The sequence below is a fragment of the Anolis carolinensis genome, chromosome 3 (assembly GCF_035594765.1).
Source record: "Anolis carolinensis isolate JA03-04 chromosome 3, rAnoCar3.1.pri, whole genome shotgun sequence".
Taxonomy (NCBI): domain Eukaryota; kingdom Metazoa; phylum Chordata; class Lepidosauria; order Squamata; family Dactyloidae; genus Anolis; species Anolis carolinensis.
The window spans coordinates 184,519,288-184,544,169 of NC_085843.1; the positions used below are offsets into that span (position 1 = coordinate 184,519,288).

The window sequence follows — 24,882 nt, forward strand, 5'->3', positions numbered from 1 at the left end:
TTGATTTTGGATATACACCAAACAAAGTACAATAAAACAAAAACAGAACAGCATGAATTACGGTATAACAGGATTACAAGTAACCAGTCAGTAATTGTATGCAAAAACACATTGTGGGAAACAACAGAAGAATTGATACTCATTAGAAAAAGCTGCTAAACTTCACACTGTGAATGGAATGAAGCAAAATTTCTTGTAGTTGGCAGCATAATTCTATTTATCAAAGAACTGCAGCCAAGGAAATTACTTATGAGAAAACCTGCTCAAGACTGCAGTTACTGTACTTCTAAAGTCAAATGCACTGTTTGATTACGTGACTATCCTGCAGATAAGGTATAAATAACAAATTCTCTCACTCCCTGTTAGGGAATTTAAAGGAATGTCCCAGTGGAAATGAGTCCTCCTGTGCTCATTCGTCAGGAAACTCACAGAACATGTTCATCCCCGAATCAAAGCATGTAAAGTAAGGATGGCAATAATGGGATTCTGCAGATGTTGAACAGAAATCTCTAGGATTTTTGATAATTGCTTGGGGGGGGGAGCTGCATTATAGTAAGGGAAGATCATGCGCCTTTTGAACTTTGATTAAGCTCAACCCTCTCAATGAAGCCTTCCCAGCCAGCAAGGAACAAATGAGCTTAAGGCATGTGTCATACTTCAACACACAAAATACGACATTACTTGCAATAATTCACAGCTCTGTTCAACTTATCTTTGTTATTCTGTACGCACTTTTTGGACAGCAAATCAATTCCATTTTATGAGTGGGGAGAGTTGGAGCAAAACCACTTGCCCCGATTTTGCTGTTATTTCCCCCACCTATGTTGCCATCGTGGAAACAACCCTCGTTTACGAAATGAGAAGTGTGTGTGGGGGGTGAAATAACCAGCAAAAACAGAGGAAATTGTTTTCCTTCTTCAACTTCCCCCATGTAAAATGGACTATTCTTCTCTGTCTGGGCCCCTTTTGGAGTCCACTCGGATAATGGAACACTACCTTTATATAGAATTCCTGTGTGCACTGTTGGATGTTTCTTGCAAAACCAGCAGAATATGCAAAGAAAGTGTTTGCAGTACAATAAAAGCTGCATTTTTATTATTACAGTGAACCAAACACTTTGTAATATAAGAACGTATTTACATCTATTATCATAAAAACGAAATAATTCCCTATTTTAAGAAAATGGCAATGTTATATGTGGATGCCATGGATGCAGAAACGAGATAAAGAGGACAGAAGTGAGTTCCTATCAACAGGGGAAGGTTGGTCTAAAAAATTAAGCGGGAGAGTAATTGTCCCACAGGACATACACAGCCAGATTGAATACCATTTTAGTGGAAAGGCATATTATAAATGTAAATAAAAGATCTAATTATCTGAACCAAACTCATGCCCTGCCCCAACTGTGAAATTATATTCAGGGATCCCCACTTGAACTTCCTACTCACTAATTTAACTTGACTTTTAAAAAATATACCACAACGAACACTTAGGAATATTAGAAGATAGTAATGTGAAAGATGCAACAGCATCTTGATTTTGACTCTGGTCTATTTTGGATTACAGTGCAGCCAGTATTAATGCTAGTTGTGTTGCTCTTTCAGTTTCAATTTGCATTCACTTTTTAATACTAGGTGCAAAGATAAGTTTTAACTGCTCCCAATGGAAAGTGAAAGAAAAAGTCACCTCCGAAGACTTTTTATGCTTGACACAAGACTGACCCATAAAGTCAATGCCTCAGGAAGCAAAGTTGTATCTGTACATAAACCTTTAGTGCACCAATTAGAGGGCCAAGTACCATTTCTTTGGCACTTTTAATGTTGTTTATCTTTCATTTTCTCTACATTTCTATTCTCATAATCTCAATCAGCTCCTGCTATATTTAAGACATAATTAAAGATACAGGAATTTTCTGGAATGAGTTCTCAAAACCAGAAGTCTGATACCTCGAAAGTTACAGATACTATTTTAGATACTGTTCCATTATCCAGGAGGAGGCCACTAGGGGGCGCAAGAGAGAGAGAAGGATAGTCCATTTTACAGGAGTAGAGGGTGGGTTGAAGGAGTAAAACATTTTGCCGTTTTCCTGTTATTCCCTCCACTCATGTCCCCGTCATGGTAACAACCCTCCTTTATGAAGTGAGGAGGGGGAATAACCAGCAAAAACAGGGAAAATTGTATTCCTCCTTCAACTTCCCTCCTGTAAAATGGACTATCCTCTCTCGTGGCCTCCGCCTAGATAATGGAATAGTACCCTATTTTAATCAACTACTTACATGGATTCCTTTGTAGTGGAATTTAAACGTGCATATACACACAAGATTAGTAGTCTTCCCATGACAAAAAAATATTAAGTATGCATTTCAACTTCTTACATGACATGTCTGATCTTAGTTTCAGACTTGCATATACTGAACAATATATGACTAAGCCTATCAAATGTATTGAGAATCAGAACTGAAAGGAAGGATCTCAGTCATGCTGGCATAAATGGAAATTGAAAGACAGACTTTGTTGAAGTTGAGAAAGTGCTATCAAATATACATTCCATGCTTCTAGGTGGAGCACAACATGAACAGGCTTTTATGAATGTTTTTCCTTCTTCCAATGAAATGCATGGAGTTTGTTTAAAAATCAGTCAGCTGTCAGCTGCCTGTATGTCTGTGTCTGTGTGTGTGTGTATATATATATATATGGACTCAAGACACTTTCATTTTATTTTGGGTGTGCATTAATGCAGCAATTAGAAAAAAGACGTGTTGGATTAATCGTCGTGCTCACTAAATCTCATCTGAACAAGTCTTTGATGCTGTCCATTTGGACTCTTCTAATTGCAAAATCTTACAAATTATCAATCTATGTATAAAGTTCACGTTCTGGCAGGCTTTCATTTTCTTGTCTCTCTAATAAAAGACACTAAGGGCCCTTCCACACAATCATATAACCCTGAATATCAAGGCCAAAAATCCCTCAATATCTGCTTTGAACTGCCATATATTCCAGTTCAAATCAGAAAATGTGGGATTTTATTCAGCTGCATGGAAAGGCCTAAGTGTCTCACCACACTAGAGCATGGATCCGCTTCAAATCTGGTTGCTGCCTCCTGCAGAATTCTGGGGTTTGTAATTTAGTGAGGCCTGGGACCTATCTGGCTGAGATTTAAAAGCTCCTTCCCTAAATACAAGCCTCAGAATTCTGTAGAAGGCAGCAAATAGATTTAAAGTGGATCCATGCTCTAGTGTGATGAAGTCCTTTGAGGACAGACAATGTGAATTGTTCTTCACAAGCTTTCCATTTCCTATCATCTTTATTCTGAAATAGGCATTCTGGTGTCCATGAATAATATTTTTGAGATTTATTTATTTTTAAAACTGCCTATTTACAAACTCCTTTGCATATAAGTATGCTTGTCAAGCAACCATAGGCTGCATCACATAATGACCAAACAGACAACTACAGCTCTCCAGGTGCTACTGGACCACAGTTTCTATCAGCCATATGCGGCACAGATACTGCATGTGTGATTCCTAAACATGTTTAGTTAGGATCCCATTAACCAATGTAGCTACACACAATGCACTTTGTAAATCCATTGTAGTGGCAGCTGCGACTTTACTTTTTGAATGCACAAGACCCTTCATGTCTCTTTTCTCTAACATAAGCCCAATGTTGAACCGAGTTCCTTATCAGATGATGAAGGTATAGCATTGAGACTCCTGTGTTTCTTGCCCTATACAGCAGACATCCTCCAACTGCGACCCTCAAGCTGTTTGGGCCTACAATTCCCAGAGTTCCTGGCCATTGAACAAGCTGGCTAGGGCTTCTGGGAATTGGAGGCCCAAACACCTGGAGGGCCGCCATTGGAAGATGCTTGTTGAACAGGCATGTCCAAAGTCCAGTCTGGAGGCCAGTTGTGGCCTCTGTTCAAATTTTCACTGGCCCTCTCTCTACAGGCCTCCCTCCCTCGCTTCTTTCCTTCATTCCCCCCTTTCTTGACATCTTTCTCTTAGTTCCTTCCTTCCTTCTTGGGGATCAGGGCCTCCAAAAAGGTGAGCTCCTTGGGAGGAGAGAAAGAGAGTTGGTGACCTCTTGCATCCCTTAACCCTGATTAAACATAGCCTCTCATGTGGCTTCAGCTTCAGGCATCCCATCCTAGTGCCCACCCCCCCTGCAACTTTTCTTTATTTCTTTGCAAAAGAACGCTCCCCAATTGCCTTTCTTGCCCCAGGTGCTCACTGCTGCATGACCAGGAAGGGTGGGCCCTGGAGGCCGAGCGCCTGCCTGGCTTCCCTCCCTCCCTTCTCTGCCTCACCTTCATCCTGTGTCACTGCCCCACGTTTTCCAAAAAGGCTGCCCTTCGCAGTGGTTCTTTCTTGGGAAGAAGAGGAGATGCCCAAGGTACATCTATGAATGTAGTTTGGAAGGGCTCAATGCTGTGGAATCATGGGAGTTGTAGTTTTGCAAGAGTTCTGTCAAAGAGTGCTGGTGCCTCAGCAAACTATAACTCTCAGGATTCCATAGCATTGAGCCCTGGCAGTCAAAGGGCCCTTACACATAGCCATATAACCCAGAATATTAAGGCAGAAAATCCCACAATATCTGCTTTGAACTCAGACCCCTTCCACACAGCTGAATAAAATCCCACATTTTCTGCTTTGAACTGGAATATATGGCAGTGTGGACTCAGATAACCCAGTTCCAAGCAGATATTGTGGGATTTTCTGTCTTGATATTCTGGGATATAGGGCTGTGTGGAAGGGCCTTGGGTTACCTGAGTCCACACTGCCATATACAGTATTCCAGTTCACAGCAGAAAATGTGGGATTTTATTCAGCTGTGTGGAAGGGCCCAACGTTCGTCCTCCAGGTGTTTTGGATTTCAGCTCCCATAATTCCTAATTGGTAAACTGTTGTCAAAGGCTTTATGGCCGGAATCACTGAGTTGCTGTGAGTTTTCTGGCCTGTATGGTCATGTTCCAGAAGCATTCTTTCCTTATGTTTCGCTTGCATCTATGGCAGGCATTGATTAGCATTGGCCACCTTGATTAGCATTGAATAGCCTTTCAGTTTCATGGTCTGTCTGCCTACAGCCTGGGGGAATCCTTTCTTGGGAGGTGTTAAGTAAAGGTAAAGGTTTCCCCTGATAGTAAGTCCATTCGTCTCCAATTCTGGGGGTTAGTGCTCATCTCCATTTCTAAGCCGAAGAGCCAGCGTTGTCCATAGACACCTCCAAGTTCATGTGGCCGGCATAACTGCATGGAACACCGTTACCTTCCTGCCGGAGCGGTACCTATTGATTTACTCACATTTGCATGTTTTCGAACTGCTAGGTTGGCAGAAGCTGGAGATGATAGTGGGCGCTCACTCCGCTCCCCGGGTTTGAACCTGGGACCTTTCAGTCTGTAAGTTCAGTAGCTCAACGCTTTAACACAATGAGCTACAGGAGGCTCCTGAGGAGGTGTTAGCTGGCCCTTATTGTTTCATGTCTGGAATTCCCCTGTTTTCAGAGTGTTGTTCTTTATTTACTGTCTTGATTTTTCAGTTTTTTTTAATACTGGTGACCAGATTTTGTTCATTTTCATGGTTTCCTCCTTTCTGTTGAAATTGTCCACATGCTTGTGGATTTCAATGGCTTCTCTGTGTAGCCTGACATGGTAGTTGTCAGAGCGGTCCAGGTTGGTTCATCAAGTGCTCCAACAAAGCACTGATCTGTAATTGGCTAAGTGAACGAACCCAAAAGGTGCTCACCAATGCGTCTTCTTCATCTTGGGAAGAAGTCACGGGTGGAGTGCCACAGGGCTCCTTCTTGGGCCCAGTTCTGTTCATCTTTATTAACGACATAGACAAAGGGTTAGAAGGCACGATCATCAAGTTTGCAGATGACACCAAACTTGCAGGGATAGCTAACACTCCAGAAGACAGAAGCACAATTCAAAATGATCTTAACAGACTAGAGAGATGGGCCGAAACTAACAAAATGAAGTTCAACAGAGACAAATGCAAGATACTCCGGCAGAAAAAAATGGAATGTAAAGATACAGAATGGGGGATGCCTGGCTCAACAGCAGTATGTGCAAAAATGACCTTGGAGTCCTCGTGGACAACAAGTTAAACATGAGCCAACAATGTGATGCGGCTGCTAAAAAAGCCAACGGGATTCTGTCCTGCATCAATAGGGGTATAGCATCTAGATCCAGGGAAGTCATGCTATTCTATTCTGCCTTGGTCAGACCACACCTGGAATACTGTGCCCAATTCTGGGCACCACAATTGAAGGGAGATGTTGACAAGCTGGAAAGCATCCAGAGGAGGGCAACTAAAATGATCAAGGGTCTGGAGAACAAGCCCTATGAGGAGCGGCTTAAAGAACTGGGCATGTTTAGCCTGCAGAAGAAAAGGCTGAGGGGAGACATGATAGCCATATCTAAATATGTGAGGGGAAGTCATAGGGAGGAGGGAGCAAGCTTGTTTTCTGCTGCCCTGCAGACTAGGACGCGGAACAACAGCTTCAAACTACAGGAAAGGGGATTCCACCTGAACATCAGGAAGAACTTCCTCACTGTGAGAGCTGTTCGGCAGTGGAACTCTCTGCCCCGGACTGTGATGGAGGCTCCTTCTTTGGAGGCTTTTAAGCAGAGGCTGGATGGCCATCTGTCGGGGGTGCTTTGAATGCGATTTCCTGCTTCTTGGCAGGGGGTTGGACTGGATGGCCCATGAGGTCTCTTCCAACTCTACTATTCTATGAAAGGATTCCGCCCAGGCAGTAAGCAGCCAGGCCTTGACCCTGCAAGGCTATATAATGCTAACCAAGGTGATCAATTGCAACATTCACACTTGTCTCAAGCAGACAAGAGTTCTTTCTCCCACCCTGGACATTATTCCACAGATATATAAACCCCGCTTGCCTAGTTTCCAAACGACCTCACAACCTCTGAGGATGCCTGCCATAGATGCAGGCGAAACGTCAGGAGAGAATGCTTCTGGAACATGCACAGAAACTCACAGCAACCTAGCTGGCAAACTGGCTGGGAGTTGAAGGCCAAAACAAGGGGAGGGCAAAAGTTGAAGTCCAAAACAAGAGGAGGGCAAAAGTTGAAGTCCAAAACAAGAGGAGGGCAACAACTGTTGTAGATGCCCCGCTAGCACAGGTCTGCGGAGCAATGTCGGGCCCTCCGCCAAGGAAGGAAAGAAAGCTGGTAGGCTCCCAGGCCCCACGAACAATGCATCCTCGCCTTCCCAACTGGTTACTGGGCAACCGAGCCCTTCACAATAGCGGCCGCTCCAACTCCGCAGGAGTGCCAGGGAAAACAGGTGGGATCCCGCAGAGTCCGTCTCGCTCTGAGGCACTGATTGCCGACCGCCAGGCGTTCGGACTTCAACTCCCAGAAGCCTCCGCTGCTTCGGACAATGGCCGGGGCTTCTGGGAAACGAAGTCCGAAGCCCTGACAGACCAGAGTTTGGGGACCCTTGCTGGAAGGGCTTCTCTTGGGAGTTTCCAAACCGCCAAGACTGGACTTTCCTCCCAGGAGGAAGGTGCTGGAGGGTCGAGAGACTTGCCTTCGCCCTCCCTTACCTCAGCCGGGCCGGCTCCAGCTTGGGCTTCTTGGCACGGGGCTCCTCCGCTGCCATCTTCACGCCCGTCCCGCGCGCGACTGCGGTTTTGGCAGAGGGGAGGGGGGAGGAGGAGGAGGGGGAAAAGAAGGAGGCCCGTCCCGTCCCTTTCGGGGAAGCCGGCTGAGGAGAAGAGGGCGCGCTGAGGGAGAGGCTGTCCAGGGAGAGTGCCTGCGCTCGAAAGGCCCCCAGGCAGGTCCCTCAAGGCATGTTCGCGAAGGCCTGTGCTTCCTTTACCACACGCAGCAAATTATAAAGCATTCTTCTAATAAACCCAAAGAAGCGCCTCGGGGTTGTGAGGGCGGGCGCCTTGCCTTCGGCGCAGGCAATTATCGAGGACGCCCTACTGGGGCGGGGCGGGGGCCTCGTAGCCATTTTTGGCCAACGCTGCTTCTGCTACTGCTGTGCTGGCGCCGTGGCCCTCCTCCTCCTCGTCCACCAACCAAGCGGGGCTCGAGTACCGAGGGGTGAGTCCTCCAGAGGGGCTGGGAAGGGCGTCCCGGGGTAGAGAAGAGCCCCCGCTGCCTCTGGCCCTGGCGTCAGGGAGCTCCCACGTCCAGGTGAAACTGGAGTCCCTGCGCGAGCCTTCAAGGGGCCTATGGGCTCAGGGCGGCCCCATAGAATCATAGAAGAGACTCCAAGGGCCATCCAGTCCAACCCCCTGCCAGGCAGGAGAAGCACCATCAAAGCACCTTGGACAGATGGCCATCCAGCTCTGTTTAAAAGCCTCAAAGGAAGAAGCTTCCACCACACTCAAAGGCAGAGAGTTCCACTGTTGAACAGCTCTTACAATACAGTAGAGCAGGGGCCCCCAAACTTTTTAAACAGGGGTCCAGTTCACGGTCTCTCAAACCGTTGGAGGGCCAAACTATATTTCTATTTAAAACTATGAACAAATTCATATGCACACTGCACATATCTTATTTTGAAGTAAAAAAAAACCAAATTGGGAACAAATACAGCCTCAATATTAATCAGCATCATCATCATCATCAAAATAATAAAGGGGGTTGGAAGAGTCCCCTTGGGCCATTTACTTCAACCCCTTCTGCCTTTGTGCACCAAAAGCACAAACAAAGTACCCCTGACAGATGGCCACCCAGCCTCAATGTTATTGATAATAATAATAATACAGTAGAGTCTCACTTATCCAACGTTCTGGATTATCCAACACATTTTTATAGTCAATGTTTTCAATACATCGTGATATTTTGGTGCTAAATTTGTAGATACAGTAATCCCAACATAACATTACTGCGTATTGAACTGCCTTTTCTGTCAAACTTGTTGTATAACATGATGTTTTGGTGCTTAATTTGTAAAATCATAACCTAATTTGATGTTTAATAGGCTTTTCCTTAATCCCTCCTTATTATCCAAGATATTCGCTTATCCAAGCTTCTGCTGGCCCGTTTAGCTTGGATAAGTGAGAGACTACTGTATATACATTAATAAATGAACAGTAAAAGACTTGGGAGGTTGCTATTTCCAACAGATTGGAGTCTGTTTGCAAGCCTTCAAGGGGCCTGTGGGTTCAGGGCAACCCCATAGAATCATAGAGGTGGAAGAGACCCCAAAGGTCATCCAGTTCAACCCCCTGCCAGACAGGAAAAACACCATCAAAGCATCCCCGACAGATGGCCACCCAGCCTCTGCTTAAAACCCTCCATGGAAGGAGCTTCCACCACACTCGGGAGGCAGAGAGCTCCACTGTTGAACAGCTCTCACAATTTGGAAGTTCTTCCTAATGTTCAAGTGGAATCTCCTTTCCTGTAATTTGAGCCCTTTACTCCAAGTCCTAGTCTCCAGAGCAGCAAGGGCTAGTGCAAATGCAAACTATAGGGCCGGAGCTGGAAGTAAAGTGCAGGTAAACCATAACAATAAATTAGGGTTGGGCTGATCTGATTGAGAGCTAAACCGTTCTTCAAAGGCACATTGGAACATCCAAGTTTTCAAGTCTTTACGGAAGGTGAACAGAGTGGGGGCTAATGTAATCTACCTGAGGAGAGAGCTCTAGAGCTGGGGGGCCACCACCGAGTACCCCCCCCAACTCCTGGAGAATATAATAATAATATTACCAATAATATAATAATAATACCAGTAACAATAATAAAACTTTATTTATACCCCACCACCATCTCCCATAGGGACTCGGGGCAAGTTACAAAATAGCACACAAAGATGCCATACATAAAATACATAACACATAAACTAAAATACATCAACATAAAAACAGTAGTAACATTACATAAACCAGGTAGTATGTAAATTGGACAAAACCTCTATTAAAATAACCTGCACTTTGAATTGGGACTGGAATATTTGAATGTTTGTACATTGTAGAATGTTTGTATGTGAACTTTGACTTTGATGGCGCTCAGAAAAAGTTGAGAGAATGTGAATCGGTTTTTATCAATGACTTCTTGGTGGTCGGCAGTTTCAAATCTAGACAAGAGAAATAGTTTCCACATAACCACATTTGAAATGTATAGATCAGGAAACTAGATTACAAACCAGAAGCATTAAATGAATTTTCCTGGTATGTTTTAAGAGATATTCTATTTTGTGGAACATTTGAGATAGATTTAAGTTAATTAGAAGGATATGTTTAAGTGTGTGTTTCCCATCACAGTAACAATTATTATTTCTTTGACATAACATGGCTCACTAAAAAACATCATTTGGCAATTTAAGCAATAAAAGCAAAATATCCTGTGCAGAAGAGATTTTAGTATAACTCTGTAGAGTCCTTTCTAGTTAACATCTCTGCCTGACTGTCAAAATATACTGATGCCTTTGCCTTCAGGAGACCTTTTTGTACTTCAGGATTATAGCACTGTGATTCCACTTCATTTGCCATGGAATCCTGGGGTTTGTAATTTAAGAGAAGCCTTTAGACTTCACAGCCACAGAGCTCCTCTAGTGTCTGATCAACTTACAAATCCTGGATTCCATAGGATGTAGCTGCAGCAATTAAATGGAAATCACTATGTTATAAATTTGCAGCATGAAAGAGCCACTAGATTAAGTTAAAGGGATCTTATTTTGGGTATATCAAAGCCAAATTAGTTTGGGTATTGGGAATGTATCTCGATATGTCCAACTTCATTTTGCTTTGTATTCTAATTATCACCTGAGCCATGGTAATTATAGGTAGCATAGATGTATGAACTAGACAGACTTTATCTGCTTTCCCACACCCTAAAGGTAGAAGACCAGTATATTTTTGGTGCGGATGCAAATTATGTTTAGATGTAATCATAGTTTTTGCAATTAGGACATTGCAGTGTGCTAAACTTACTGATGTGGACCCAGAAGCAGTGGTAGCTGGTGGGTTCCTTGTCATGGGATAAGTAAATCTATCCAAAGTTCTAATCTAAACATTTTAAGGGAGGTAACCAACATGTAGTATTATATCCCTACATAAGAGCCCCTTTAAAGTTTGGCCTAAAACCCAAAGAGGATTCAGAGTCTTACTGACTGGGAATCTATTAGCCTGTGCTGTGTGGAAGTGCTGATCTGTGTGTTCATCACAAGTCTTACTACACCCTCAAAGGATGGCAGTTTTCTTTTGGAAGTTGTGGTCATGTTATCTCCATTTCCCATTCTTCCTTTTTTTTTTACATATAATTACTCGTCATATAATTGTGATGGTTTTAAGCCCCCCCCCAAAAAAAAGATTATATGACAGTGTACAAGGGGCTCTGATTTTGCTAGAGCAAAGAAGGAGTCAGTTAATGAAGTTACAGCAGCAAAAAAGTTAAACAAGTGGAGCTTTTAATATTTTTTTAAAACAAACTTGTAAGTATTTCAACATGAAGCTCATTCTTTGCTATACAGCCACATTTTGGCCATTCTGTCTGAATTGGGCCAGCAGAATGGAGCCGGGGAAGGGACCATATCTTGTCTGGGGAGGCAGCGGCTGGAGGAAATTTGTTGTTAACTGCTGTGGAGTCGACTTCAATCTGTGGCGGTCTCATGACATCCAGGTCACCCTGTCATTGACAGCCTGCACAGGTCTTGCAGATTCAGAGCTGTCACTTCTTTGATTTACTCTATCCACCAGGGATGTGGCTTTCCCCTTTTCTTACTGCCTTCTATCTTACCAAGCTTTATTGTCTTTTCTAGTAAGTCATACCTTCTCATGATCTGATCAAAATACAAGAGTCTTAGTTGCTGAACTTTTAGGATAGCTCTTGGCTTCATTTGTCATGTCCATGTGACACTTGTCAGCTGCTTGCAGTGAGAACCAACCTTTTCAGAGTTGTTTGTATGTGATCCTGTGGAAGAGAGTCACCCTGCCTCAAAACTCGGGTATATGAAGCAATTGTGACTTAACTAGGTGTTAAGATTGTTGTCGTAAAGAAATTAGTTCCTAAGGGCATCAATCTTGTGTGACGAGTACATTTTGAAAATACATGTATTCTACTCTTGGAGGCCAGAACTTGGATGAATTGTGCAAGGACGCAGAAAGATAGAAACTAATACCAAGCTAGAGACAATGGAATTAAAATAATTGAGAGCTCTAGGAATGTATTTACGATCAAGAAAAATGATTCTTTATTGATATGTTACTTTGTTGCTATCAACAGAGAACTGGAGGTAAGTTTGAAGTTTGTCATTCTAAATATCAGCACCAGCATGTTTTGTGGTTCAGTGTTTGAAAACCCGGAGGCATAGTGGAGTTTTGGAGACGAATGTAAAAACACCGTAGATCATAGAATCATAGAATCATAGAATAGTAGAGTTGGAAGAGACCTCAAGGGCCATCTAGTCCAACCCCCTGCTAAGAAGCAGGAAATCGCATTCAAAGCACCCCCGACAGATGGCCATCCAGCCTCTGCTTAAAAGCTTCCAAAGAAGGAGCCTCCACCACATTCCGGGGGAGAGAGTTCCACTGCCGAACAGCCCTCACAGTGAGGAAGTTCTTCCTGGTGTTCAGGTGGAATCTCTTTTCCTGTAGTTTGAAGCCATTGTTCCGTGTCCTAGTCTGCAGGGCAGCAGAAAATAAGCTTGCTCCCTCCTCCCTATGACTTCCCCTCACATATTTGTACATGGCTATCATGTCTCCTCTCAGCCTTCTCTTCTGCAGGCTAAACATGCCCAGCTCTTTAAGCCTCTCCTCATAGGGCTTGTTCTCCAGACCCTTAATCATTTTAGTCGCCCTCCTCTGGACGCTTTCCAGCTTGTCAGCATCTCCCTTCATCTGCGGTGCCCAAAACTGGACACAGTATTCCAGGTGTGGTCTGACCAAGGCAGAATAGAGGGGGAGCATGACTTCCCTGGATCTAGACGTTATTCCCCTATTGATGCAGGCCAAAATCCCATTGGCTTTTTTAGCTGCCGCATCACATTGTAGGCTCATGTTTAACTTGTTGTCCACGAGGACTCCAAGATCTTTTTCGCACACACTGCTGTCAAGCCAGGCGTCCCCCATTCTGTATCTTTGATTTCCATTTTTTCTGCCGAAGTGAAGTATCTTGCATTTGTCCCTGTTGAACTTCATTTTGTTAGTTTCGGCCCATCTCTCTAGTCTGTCAAGATCGTTTTGAATTCTGCTCCTGTCTTCTGGAGTGTTAGCTATCCCTCCGAGTTTGGTGTCATCTGCAAACTTGATGATCGTGCCTTCTAACCCTTCGTCTAAGTCGTTAACAAAGATGTTGAACAGAACCGGGCCCAGGACGGAGCCCTGCGGCACTCCACTTGTCACTTCTTTCCATGATGAAGACGACGCATTGGTGAGCACCCTTTGGGTTCGTTCGCTTAGCCAATTACAGATCCACCTAACCGTAGTTTTGTCTAGCCCACATTTTACTAGTTTGTTTGCCAGAAGGTCGTGGGGGACTTTGTCGAAGGCCTTACTGAAATCCAGGTACGCTACATCCACAGCATTCCCTGTATCGACCCAACTCGTAACTCTATCGAAAAAAGAGATCAGATTAGTCTGGCATGACTTGTTTTTGGTAAATCCGTGTTGACTATTAGCAATGACCGCATTTGTTTCTAAGTGTTTGCAGACCACTTCCTTAATGATCTTTTCCAGAATCTTGCCTGGTATTGATGTGAGGCTGACCGGACGGTAATTGTTTGGGTCGTTCTTTTTTCCCTTCTTGAAGATAGGGACCACATTCGCCCTCCTCCAATCTGCTGGGACTTCTCCTGTTCTCCAAGAACTCTCGAAGATGATTGCCAGTGGTTCTGAAATAACCTCCGCTAGTTCCTTCAATACTCTTGGATGTAGCTGATCTGGCCCTGGCGACTTGAATTCGTTTAGAGTGGCCAGGTGTTCCTGGACAACTTGTTTCCCTATTTGGGGTTGGATTTCCCCCAATCCTTCGTCCATTCCGTGTTGCTGAGGTTGAAGATGGCTTTCTTTTTGTGAGAAGACCGAGGCAAAGAAGGCATTAAGCAGTTCTGCCTTTTCCCTATCCCCTGTCATCATCACCCCATCTTCTCCTTGCAGTGGCCCTATCGCCTCCTTTTTCTTCCTTTTTCTACCAACGTAAGCAAAAAAACCTTTTTTGTTGTTTTTTATGTCCCTGGCAAGCCTGAGCTCATTTTGCGCTTTAGCCTAAAATGAGCTCAGGCTTGCCAGGGACATAAAAAACAACAAAAAATTTCAGAACTTTGCAAATATTTTTGTCTGAACTAGCAGTTTATGAAGATGCTTGTCCTATTATATTTTGCCAGTCATTTTACCTAATAACCAATATAAATAAGACGTCTTTTCTTGGTTGTCTCTCCATCTTCTGTTTTTCTCTAAATATAATGATGTTTATTGAATGTCTAGTTACCAGTGGCTTTCTGTGCCAGTGTTGACTCTTTTTTTGAAATGAGCATTTTTCCCAATATGAATCATATGATCTGCAGCTCACGCTTATAGTGATGACATTACAATCCCTACTTGTAGAGACAGTTTTAAGTGTTCTTTCATATAGCCTTTTACAGGAAAATAACAAACACTTGTATGATGCAGGAATAATCTTTATGCTTACAGAAAATGCAGTGTTCTGCCACTGTCCCACTTTCAAACTGCAACATTTTGTTATGGTTGTATGTACTATATATTACTGTAGGCTCGTTATTGCAATACACATGATTTGTTAAACATCTTGTATTCAAACACAAGTTGGGGAAGTGTAATAGGCATAAAGCTCCACACTGCTTTTTTTTTTCCTTTTTACTAATATCTCTGAATGTGTCTCCAACAGAAAATGATCCACAGCCTGTTTCTCATAAACTGTTCTGGAGATATATTCTTGGAGAAACACTGGAAGAGCGTTGTTGGCCAGTCTGTGTGTGATTATTTCTTTGAAGCTCAGGAAAGAGCAGCCGATGTTGAAAATGTGCCTCCGGTTATCTCCACGCCTCATCACTACCTCATCAGCATCTATCGAGATAAAATATTCTTTGTGTCTGTCATACAGACAGAAGTGCCACCTCTCTTTGTCATTGAATTCCTTCACCGTGTAGCAGATACTTTCCAGGTTGGTCTCTACAGCAGTTGCGTGGGTTGAGAGATTGCTGAGGTCTTATTCACTCAGGTTGGGGAGAGTGTACAGTAGATAGTCTCATCCATAAAGGGGTTCTTCTGGTGCTCAATTTTATGTACATATAGTTGGCCTTCCATATCCATGGTTTTTGTATCCACAGATTCCATCATCCACAGCTTGAAAATATTCCACCAAAAATACATTCCAAAAATCAAATCTTGATTTTGCCATTTTATATAAGGTACACCATTTATGATGCCATTGTGTATAATGGGATTTTAACATCCCCTTGATATCGACAACGGGTCCTAGAACCAAACCTCAACAGATACTAAGGGCTCACTTTGCTACATGATCTGACTTTTTTGCTTGCAGTGATATCCATTTATGGAGAAAGAGAAGTTATCAGTTCATTTTTTTAAGAGAATTGATTTTTTCTGTCACTTTTAGAAATCCCTTGTTTGACAAAATTAATCTGTAACAGAAATACACAACAGTAGAAATCAGTGTGGGACCTAGACTGTTATGGTGATAGTCAAATCTAATATAGAACTTCAATGTTTTTAGAAGACTTCCAAGATGTACATAGCTCTCCAAGCTTCCAAAAATTTGTATGCATAATTCTACCTGCTATAATTTCCCCCACCCCTAAAATATAAATAATGTACAGTAAGGAAAGTTTGTACTATTTCACTGTTCATATCTTAAAATGTTTGTAATTATTAGTGATTAATATCATTTTCAAAGCAAGCTCAGAATTTGTTTGAAGATAACATTTTAACAACACTAAGTATACTGTACAGTACTTGGTTCTTTGCTTAAACAAACCTAAATCCAGCTCTTGTTGGCAGTAGGAAAACCTTTTACAGAATAATTAAACAATATCTAATATTTAAATAATATATCTTTTTAGTTTTGTTTGCTATATATAAGTTAAGCATATCTCAATTTCTTTTCTTTTTTTAAATGTTTGCCAAGAAAGCATATCTCCATTTCTTTAAGGTTGTACAAAAACTCGCAGTAATTTCAGTAACTAACATTTAAATAATACATCTTTTTAGTTTTGTTTACTAAATATAAGTTAAGCATATCTCCATTTATGTAAGGTTGTACAAAAACTTGCAATTATTGCTTGTACTCAATACCCCACATCACTGTATGTGTCCTCACATGCTAGTAGTACATGGAAATGGACGTCACATGTAGTCATAATAGCACAGGTGTATAAAATCAGGCCTTGGTACTTTTATCTTTAAAAATGTATTAAATATTTTATATAGTAAGTTCTGAAGTGGTAAATAAAATGTTTGAGGTGTGACATTAATTCAGGTAATGATTTGTGTGAATTTTTCATATGTTGTTCTACCTGCAAGATATATACCATTTCCCTTTGGGAAAGCAGTCTCAATGTCAGGAATACACCAAGAATTAACTAAGTCAGCCTTTTGACACTTGATGAAGAATTTCTATGTGATCCAGAAATCTTCCATAATATTTTAAGACATATTTGCTAAGACAATTACTGAATGTATATTAAATTATATAAAGAGATACTCCCTTCATAAACCTAACCTTTAGATGTCTATAAAGCTTTTAACCAGAATAAGCTACCTTCTTTACATTCTCTGTTTGTTTCAGGATTATTTTGGAGAATGTTCCGAAACTGCAATTAAAGACAATGTTGTTATTGTGTATGAGCTTTTGGAAGAAATGCTGGACAATGGCTTTCCACTGGCAACGGAATCCAATATCTTAAAAGAGCTCATTAAACCTCCAACGATCCTGCGTTCTGTTGTCAATTCCATTACAGGTATCATGCTAGCTTCCAAATGCAACTGTTTCTTCAATTGTACATACTTGAAACCAAAGCTTAAAACTGCTACTTGCTTCTTAAATTTTGTAGTGAGATATGTGAAAGTAAAAAATGTGGGGTCCCTGCATATCCTGTGCTCGCTAAATTTACTAAGGAAGCTTTAAGAAGAGCTTTTAAAAAAGTTTTTGGAAGTCCCAGAATATCTCAAACCAATCTGTTTGTTTGTTACTGCATGTTTGCTGATACTCAACTTTAAAAATTGGTTATTCTATGTAGGGAAGTTCTCCCTTTTTAGACCATATACAGGTAGTCCCCAAATTGCAAACATTTGATTACAAAAAACTCATGGTTAAGAATGGGGGTGAGACAACAGGAAGTGAGAGAAATCAACCCTTCAGAAGGGAAATTCACTCCTGGAAGAGTTATCGTGGGGAAAAGGTATCTCCACTGAAGTTTTCTCACCCATCTTTGTTTCCACAACAAGCCAAATTTTTCAACAGCCAATCATCACAGGGACAGAAAGTGTGGTGAAATCTTCTGAACAGGGACACAGACAGCAAAACAAACACCACAGGGATGTTAACCCATCCCTTTGCTATCCAAAGCATGCGCACACACGCACACACATATATTGCTGGAGTTACACTTTAAAATATACTATTCTGACTTACATACAAATTCAACTTAAGGACAAACCTACATAACTTATCTTGCTTGTTACTTGGGGACTGCCTATTCCAATTTCTCTTCAGTGAAACTTATTCTTCTATAAGCATAATCGTAATGTTTTCAGTTGTGCTTAACATCAGTTTATTTTGGGCAGACATTAAAATTTCCTGGGAGTACAAGCTACCAGTTGGCCAGGAGGCGGGATATATTTGTTTTCCTGGGGGATGTTTACCAATTTCTAAAACCTGTTATTTTACTTGTAAAATATTCACTTTAAAATCAGCATTCTCTTGTCTGTGTTCTGATATTTCAGTAAGAAGTGTATGGTTTTTTTAATTATTGACTTCTTGTTAGGATATTGATTTCTCTCTGGCCTCTCAGACTATTCTTGTATTTCCAAGGCAGCAGTAATGTGGGAGATACCCTTCCAACAGGCCAACTATCGAACATACCGTGGCGAAGAGCGGGGGTAAAATACACAAATAATGAAGCCTACTTCGATGTGATTGAAGAAATAGATGCCATTATTGACAAATCTGGTAAACTGCTTTGTTTACTTTTTTCTTACTTTTTTACACTTACTTTTTTCTATGTGGCCTCATGCTGAAGGCCTTATACATTGACAACTAGGCCGGGCTGTGGCGCAGGCTGGTTAGCAGCCAGCTGCAACAAATCACTCTGACCAAGAGGTCATGAGTTCGAGGCCCACCCGTGCCTGCGTCTGTCTCTTTTCTATATATGGCATTGAATGTTTGCCTTATACGTGTGCAATGTGATCCGACCTGAATCCCCTTCGGGGTGAGAAGGGCAGAATATAAATACTGTAAATAAATAAATAAACTATGAACAATTACTTTGAACCTGGGGGTGCTATGATTTTAGCTATTAATAGGTTTTAATTAATTTTAAGGGTTGTAACTTTATTTTTAAATACTATTTGTGTTTTCTATTTTAATGTTTACATCTTTTTCAGGTTTTAAGTTGTATTGTATTGGTTTTATTGTGAGCTGCCTTAGAGACAAAAGGCAAGGTTTAAACAATTAACAACAATAACATAAATAAATAAATGCAAGTTACAGTTTCCTGATCAGTCTCAAACAAAACCCCAAATTGACCTCATTGTAGCAATGTAGTCTGTAGACCAAAAATGTAGCCAGAAAAGGCAGTTTTTCACATTTCTGATTCACAAACTCTCCATCAGCTCATAGGCCTATGTCTAGGCAGGATTTGTTTTCAGCATATTTTTTTAATAGCCCAGATCACATTGTCTTTCAGGAATTTATATAAGATTCAGATGACATAATAAATAGATCTGAATATCTTCAGGATGTTGGTAGTTCTTTGGCAAGATAATTCTCACAGTGGACATAATCCTATTGTTAATCCAAGTTAGATTCACTGAGAGAATATTTTTACCTAGATGTAATTCAACAGTTGATTCAACGGGACTGTTTTAATTTGGACTAACCAGTATAAATACTAGGGGACTGACACAGTGTCATCCAGTGCAACCTCTCTATAGGTAGAAGTAGAAGCACTGCCTTTTTCTATCAATGTAGAATAAGTCCAGGAAGATACCATGATTAGTGGTATCAAATTTCTTTCACTAGGTGATCAAGGAAAATAGCATAATTATATTTCTTATTTCTCTTTTAATAAAAGTTCTCCATTAGATGGAATCAAAGGTTATCCAAACATGGTCTAAAACCTTGTTGGGATTGGCATCCCTGGAGCTCCTTATTCAGAAGAGGGGTATTTGCAACTAGGTAATAGTTATTATTGACCTTTGAGTCATTGTTTTGAGGGAAGGATGCACTGCCACCTTTTGTGAACCCCAGCAAAAAAAATAATAATACAACAATCTATAGAAACTTGATGGATGCCTTCTTTTAGTCTTTTTTTAAACAGTCATGGGTTGTGAGGGCAAATCATTTGCCATATTGCTAACAGTATTTTTTCCACCTTTTCATGTTTCAAATCATGCAGCCAATCCTAGAACAGTGGCAATGAGTTAGCTGCAAAGACAAGAATTTTTATCTCCCAAATGCTTTGGCAACTGGTTACAGTAGGATTTCCTGCCCTGTTGATGTGAGGTAGATGTTACCAAGGCCCCTTCCACACAACTGCATAAAATCCACATTGAACTGGATTATATGGTAGTGTGGACTCAGATAATCCAGTTCAAAGCAGATATTGTGGATTATCTGCCTTGATTGATATATTGGGTTATATGGCTATGTGGAAGGGTCCTAAGAATCACATCATATGAAACAACTTGGCAGGATATTTTGAAATTCAGTGTTTCAAATTAAGTAGTGTAAATAACTTTTTAAAACAACCTCTGAGGATGCCTGCCATAGATGTGGCGAAACGTCAGGAGAGAATACTTCTGGAACATAGCCATATAGCCCGGAAAACACACAACAACTTTTTAAAATATCTTCAGATCACCTTTTAGTGCCATCTTTATTTAAGATGCCTCATCACCTTCTCTTCTTTCCAACAGGCTCCACAGTCTTTGCAGAAATCCAAGGTGTCATTGATGCTTGCATCAAGCTTTCGGGGATGCCTGATCTTTCACTATCTTTCATGGTAAACTGAACAGCTGTAGCTTAACTTTTTATCTACTTTTGTTTATTGGAAACTTGCTATCTTTGTAATTGAGGCACATGCCATAATCTTCACAATATAAAAAAGCATAAGACACTGATTTACACCAACACCCTACATTCATGCATGCTTTCTAACATGCCAGTTTTTTCCTAGCAAGCTGCCACCTTATCCCTTTGCCTTGATCAAGCCAGGGCCTTACTCTCTGGAGAGTTACACTTTGGGAGGCTCTGCTTTATTAGCCTTGGCTCCCAATAGAACTCTTGGTTCTGGCCTATAGTAGGAAAAGATAAGTTGTCCCTGTTATGTCAGTTTTCTTATGTATATTCAGATAACGTTAGACAATTGTGTTATCTTTTTTAATGGATCTAGTATGTTCAAATTTCAAGGAGTGGTGACCTGCAATACATACTAGTAATGTGAAACCCTAAATTTATAATAACTTATTAAACACATTAATAGGCATCCAGAAAGGGGAGAGATATCTGAAAAGCACCAGGAGAAAATCCAATATTCTATTAAGAGGCAATATGAAGATGTGTTTCTTATTACTAGTTGGCACTAAGAGCAGTTGGGGTGGAGAAGAGCCTCTTTCACACCTGCTTATCTTCCAAAAGAATAAGCCTTATCTAAAAAGTATGGGTTGGGGTGAATAGCCTTATCCTGTCTATGTAGACTATGACATTAATTTTAAAAATCCCCTCATATCTTCAGGGATGAGGGAGAATGGGGGTGAAACAGCCTGACATCAGAAAATTTCACAATCTCTTGGACTTCAGGGGCAGGGCTAAAAAGCAAAAGTGGTCCCTCACTTCATCCTAATGCAGGACCTCCAATACCAACAGGAAATTATGTTTAGGAATTAGCTTTTAGTTAATCAACAAGCTTCTCTGTATTGCCAAAAATTAGAATGCCCCTTAATTCTTGCCTTGTGGAGAAGATAGTTGTTCCATAAGTTTAATAACTGTATACTTCAAAGATAAAGATGAAATATTCAGGACTAAAAAGACTTAATGCAAGTAATAATATAATTAAAAGAATGTGGGGGAAAACAGTCCACATTCCAGTGCAGAGTTCAGAATTATGCCATTTTAACAAGCAACTAATTTGTTTTCCGTTGTTGCAAAAAAAAAAAAAACCCTGAAAAATGGCACTATAGATTTTGCAGATGTTAATAGAATTTAAGAAAGAGCTTTCTCAACCTGAAATTGGAATTAAGCAGGACCTAAAAATATAATAACATAATCTAAACAAATCTTAACGGTCACGAAAAAAATTACAAAAAAGAACAAGAGAAAGAAAGAGAAGGAAGGGAAGTTCAAATACATTAGAATGACCAAGAATTATCAACTCAGAAGGAAGAAAGGATGATACAAATAGCAACAATAGAAATAACAAAATAACAGGAAGGGGGAAAAGCAAGCAGATTCCAAACAGACTGTAGACGTGATTGAAGCAGGGAAGTGGACATAAACTTAACTTCAAACGGGAAAAACAAAGAATTTAACACAGAACCACAGGGAAAAAAAGACATTTAAACATTTTATTTTCATTTTATTTTTCAAGGGTGAGTAAGAGACTTTAATTATCCAAATGTATTATCATGAAATAGTGCAGTCCTTCTGAGGCAGGACATTACTGCTTTGCTGGAGTCCACCTAGTTCTGAAGAGATCTCAACATGAAAGTATTAGCTTAGTCTGATTAAATAAAGACTTTTGGGAGAGAAAATATGAAGAGTCAAAAATTATGAGAGCCTACAATATATGATCATGGGAGAAAACATAATATAATTATCTTCTTGTAGAATCCAAGACTTCTGGATGATGTGAGTTTTCACCCTTGTATTCGGTTCAAGCGCTGGGAGTCAGAAAGAGTGCTCTCCTTCATTCCTCCAGATGGAAACTTCAGATTAATTTCGTATCGAGTTAGCTCACAAAAGTAAGGCACCTTTTATTCAGGCACCTTTTTATAAATAAACTGGAATTTCAAAATTTGACATAACTTCTATAGGAATGGTATTGTATATGCGATAAATATATTTATGTGTTTAAATAAAACCAGTAACAAGCAGAGGTAGTTATGGAAAGCCCTATCCATAGGCTTACAGCAAGATGCTTTGCTGTGAAGAATCAAACTTTTCTTGAAATGCTTGTTTGTTAAAGCTCAGCACTCCAAGTCTACCATAAACCCATGTTACTCTGGGAACCACCCTGGGAGGTGGTTGCCAGATTTGACTATATTCACAGATGTCAAATAGGGACGGGAGAGTTGGTGGATGGAAGGATTAACTAGCTAAATAGTGGGATTCTCTTACATTCTGTTCCCAACATACTTACGGGTTGAAGAAGAGGTAACGGTAAAGGTTTCCCCTGACGTTAAGTCCAGTCGTGACCGACTCTGGGGTTTGGTGCTCTTCTCCATTTTTAAGCCGAAGAGCCGGCGTTGTCCATAGACATCTCCAGGTCATGTGGCCGGCATGACTGCATGGAGCGCTGTTACCTTCCCGCTGGAGCGGTACCTATTTATCTACTCACATTTGCATGTTTTCGAACTGCTAGGTTGGCAGAAATTAGAAGAAGAGAATGAACCCAAAATACTTCCTTTTGCAGTAAAAAAATGTTTAAAGAAAAAAAATCATGCTGGCCCGGGAATAGTAGTAATAATGGTCTAATTGCCTCCAATCACTGACTGCATTTAGGTTTTCTCACCCCATTCCCTCATCTTTTTTTAGTTTGGTGGCAATCCCAGTATACGTGAAACATACAATTAGTTTCAAAGAAAATTCATCTACTGGAAGATTCGATGTCACAATTGGGCCTAAACAGAACATGGGGAAGACCGTGGAAGGAGTTATTATGACAGTCCATATGCCAAAAGCTGTACTCAATATGAACCTTACAGCCACACAGGGCAGCTACACTTTTGATCCTGTCACTAAAGTAAGTCCTGCTTTGTGTCTCTTCAAGTTCAGTCCATTAAACACCTTTCATTTATTGAGAGACTTGCTCTACTAAACTTAAATGAGGCTCTAGCATTTGAGGATTCCTGCCTGCCACATCTACAGGGATATTGAGCCACCATTGTCTAACAAATTATTACTAGAGCATGTTCTATCTTTTCTGTGGCTGGATGTTGGGCCCACATGACAGAACCCTTTGCTCTGGTAGCCACTGGTAGATTTTTCTGTGTTCAAAATCGCCTCTCTTTATAAGTTACACTGTTGTATAAACCTCTCCAGTATTCTTCTGTTCACTTAATAATGATGTTCATTGCTGACCACTGAAATAATGTGAAACACAATCAGTACTGTACAAATAATGGCATGGGTTGTGACTCATTTTAGGTGTTGACGTGGGATGTTGGCAAAATCACCCCTCAGAAGTTGCCTAGTCTTAAAGGAATGGTGAATTTGCAGTCTGGAGCTCCCAAACCAGAAGAAAATCCCAGCCTAAATGTCCAGTTTAAGATACAGCAGCTGGCTATTTCAGGTGAGTAGGGCATCCTAATGGGCTGGCATAGGCCTCCTGCTTCTTAGCGGGGGGGGGGGGGGGGGTGGACTAGATTGCCCATGAGGTCTCTTCCAACTCTACTATTCTATGATTCTATGATTCCATTTTGTTGACCATGTTCTTACTTGAATGTGAGCCTAGTAAGTTTGGATGAAGGTTTGCTTATAGAGTGTTTCAGTTTATTGAGAAGATAAACATTGCTTTTTCACTGGGTTTTCCAAAGGCACAGAGACTTGCAAATCTGTGCAAGTCTCGGGGGGGGGGGGGGGGTGTGTGGTTTGAATACTATTTTATGTCTCAAAATAGTTAACGATAAAAGTAATTTTGGATAGATTTTAAATTACAACGTGAAGTTGTTAGAAAACAATGTATTTGATTATCTTTTCTATAAATTAGCAATAGAAGAAAATATTTCCTGGTTTACAGCCTCTTGCGATGACTAAGAGGCAAAATTCAGGGCTTGGCTATGCGTTCTGTCAAGAAATTGACTCTCGCTGAATTCTCTGGGCAACATTTTTAAAACATTTACCATAATTTGTTCCCATTTTGTTATATTTTTGGCCCATAGACATCTTTTTTAAAACCAGGAAATAAAATAGGGTTTGATTCCTGGTTAGGTAGAAGAAGTCTCTTCGAGAACTAAACTAGTCAGAACTACCACTTTGGGGTGAAGAAGGGTTTTTAAAAATTGGAAGCGGGGACAGCCTCTGAGGCCATATGAGAGAAGAACTGGCCCCCTTGGAAGTTGCCCAGCCTAATCAAACTTTTTTTCATGTTTGGCAGGACTGGGTATCCTACAGGCCTAATATTCTTAAACCAGAGCTTCTAACATTCCTCAATCTTGGCTATGCTGCCTTGGGCTGCTGAGAGTTGCAACCCCATAAAATTTAAAGGGTCACCCACCTCGTGACCCTTGTCTAAGACAAGGGCTTCCGAAACATTTTCCACTTGTGACATAAAATAGGTATAAATATCAAACATTTAGAGATAACAAATCAGCTTGCTGAACATGCTAATTGTCTTTTTTATGAATTGTAACTGAAGTATCTTCTGTAGAATCCACTGTAAACACTGCATGCTGTTGCTAGCAGATTTGTGTAAATATCTAGGTGCCATTCAGAAACTGTTGCCAAATTTTTTGGGACCCCAGTTTCGAGCTAAGGGGATCTCATTTGAG

General features: G+C 41.0%; 2 protein-coding genes across 5 annotated transcripts in view; one reads left to right on the top strand and one right to left on the bottom strand.

Moving 5' to 3' along the window:
* Positions 1-7,770, bottom strand: part of adk (adenosine kinase) — a 193,751-nt gene extending 185,981 nt beyond the window's left edge. For 2 of the 3 annotated variants that reach the window (XM_062977450.1, XM_008114276.3), the window contains exon 1: positions 7,573-7,770. In XM_062977450.1, the coding sequence (XP_062833520.1) occupies positions 7,573-7,628 (56 nt within the window). In that variant the 5' untranslated portion in view covers positions 7,629-7,770. Of the gene's footprint in view, positions 1-5,747; positions 5,780-7,572 lie in introns of those variants that run through there. The other variant, XM_062977449.1, reaches the window with a different exon arrangement.
* The window catches only part of ap3m1 (adaptor related protein complex 3 subunit mu 1), a 31,033-nt gene that overhangs the window by 4,995 nt on the left and 1,156 nt on the right, over positions 1-24,882 (top strand). The window contains exons 1-8 of one of the 2 annotated variants that reach the window (XM_062977446.1): positions 7,860-8,077; positions 14,822-15,097; positions 16,742-16,913; positions 17,987-18,124; positions 20,092-20,177; positions 22,001-22,134; positions 22,928-23,135; positions 23,540-23,684. In XM_062977446.1, coding sequence (XP_062833516.1) covers positions 14,825-15,097; positions 16,742-16,913; positions 17,987-18,124; positions 20,092-20,177; positions 22,001-22,134; positions 22,928-23,135; positions 23,540-23,684 — 1,156 coding nt within the window. In that variant the 5' untranslated portion in view covers positions 7,860-8,077; positions 14,822-14,824. Of the gene's footprint in view, positions 1-7,859; positions 8,078-14,821; positions 15,098-16,741; positions 16,914-17,986; positions 18,125-20,091; positions 20,178-22,000; positions 22,135-22,927; positions 23,136-23,539; positions 23,685-24,882 lie in introns of those variants that run through there. The other variant, XM_062977447.1, reaches the window with a different exon arrangement.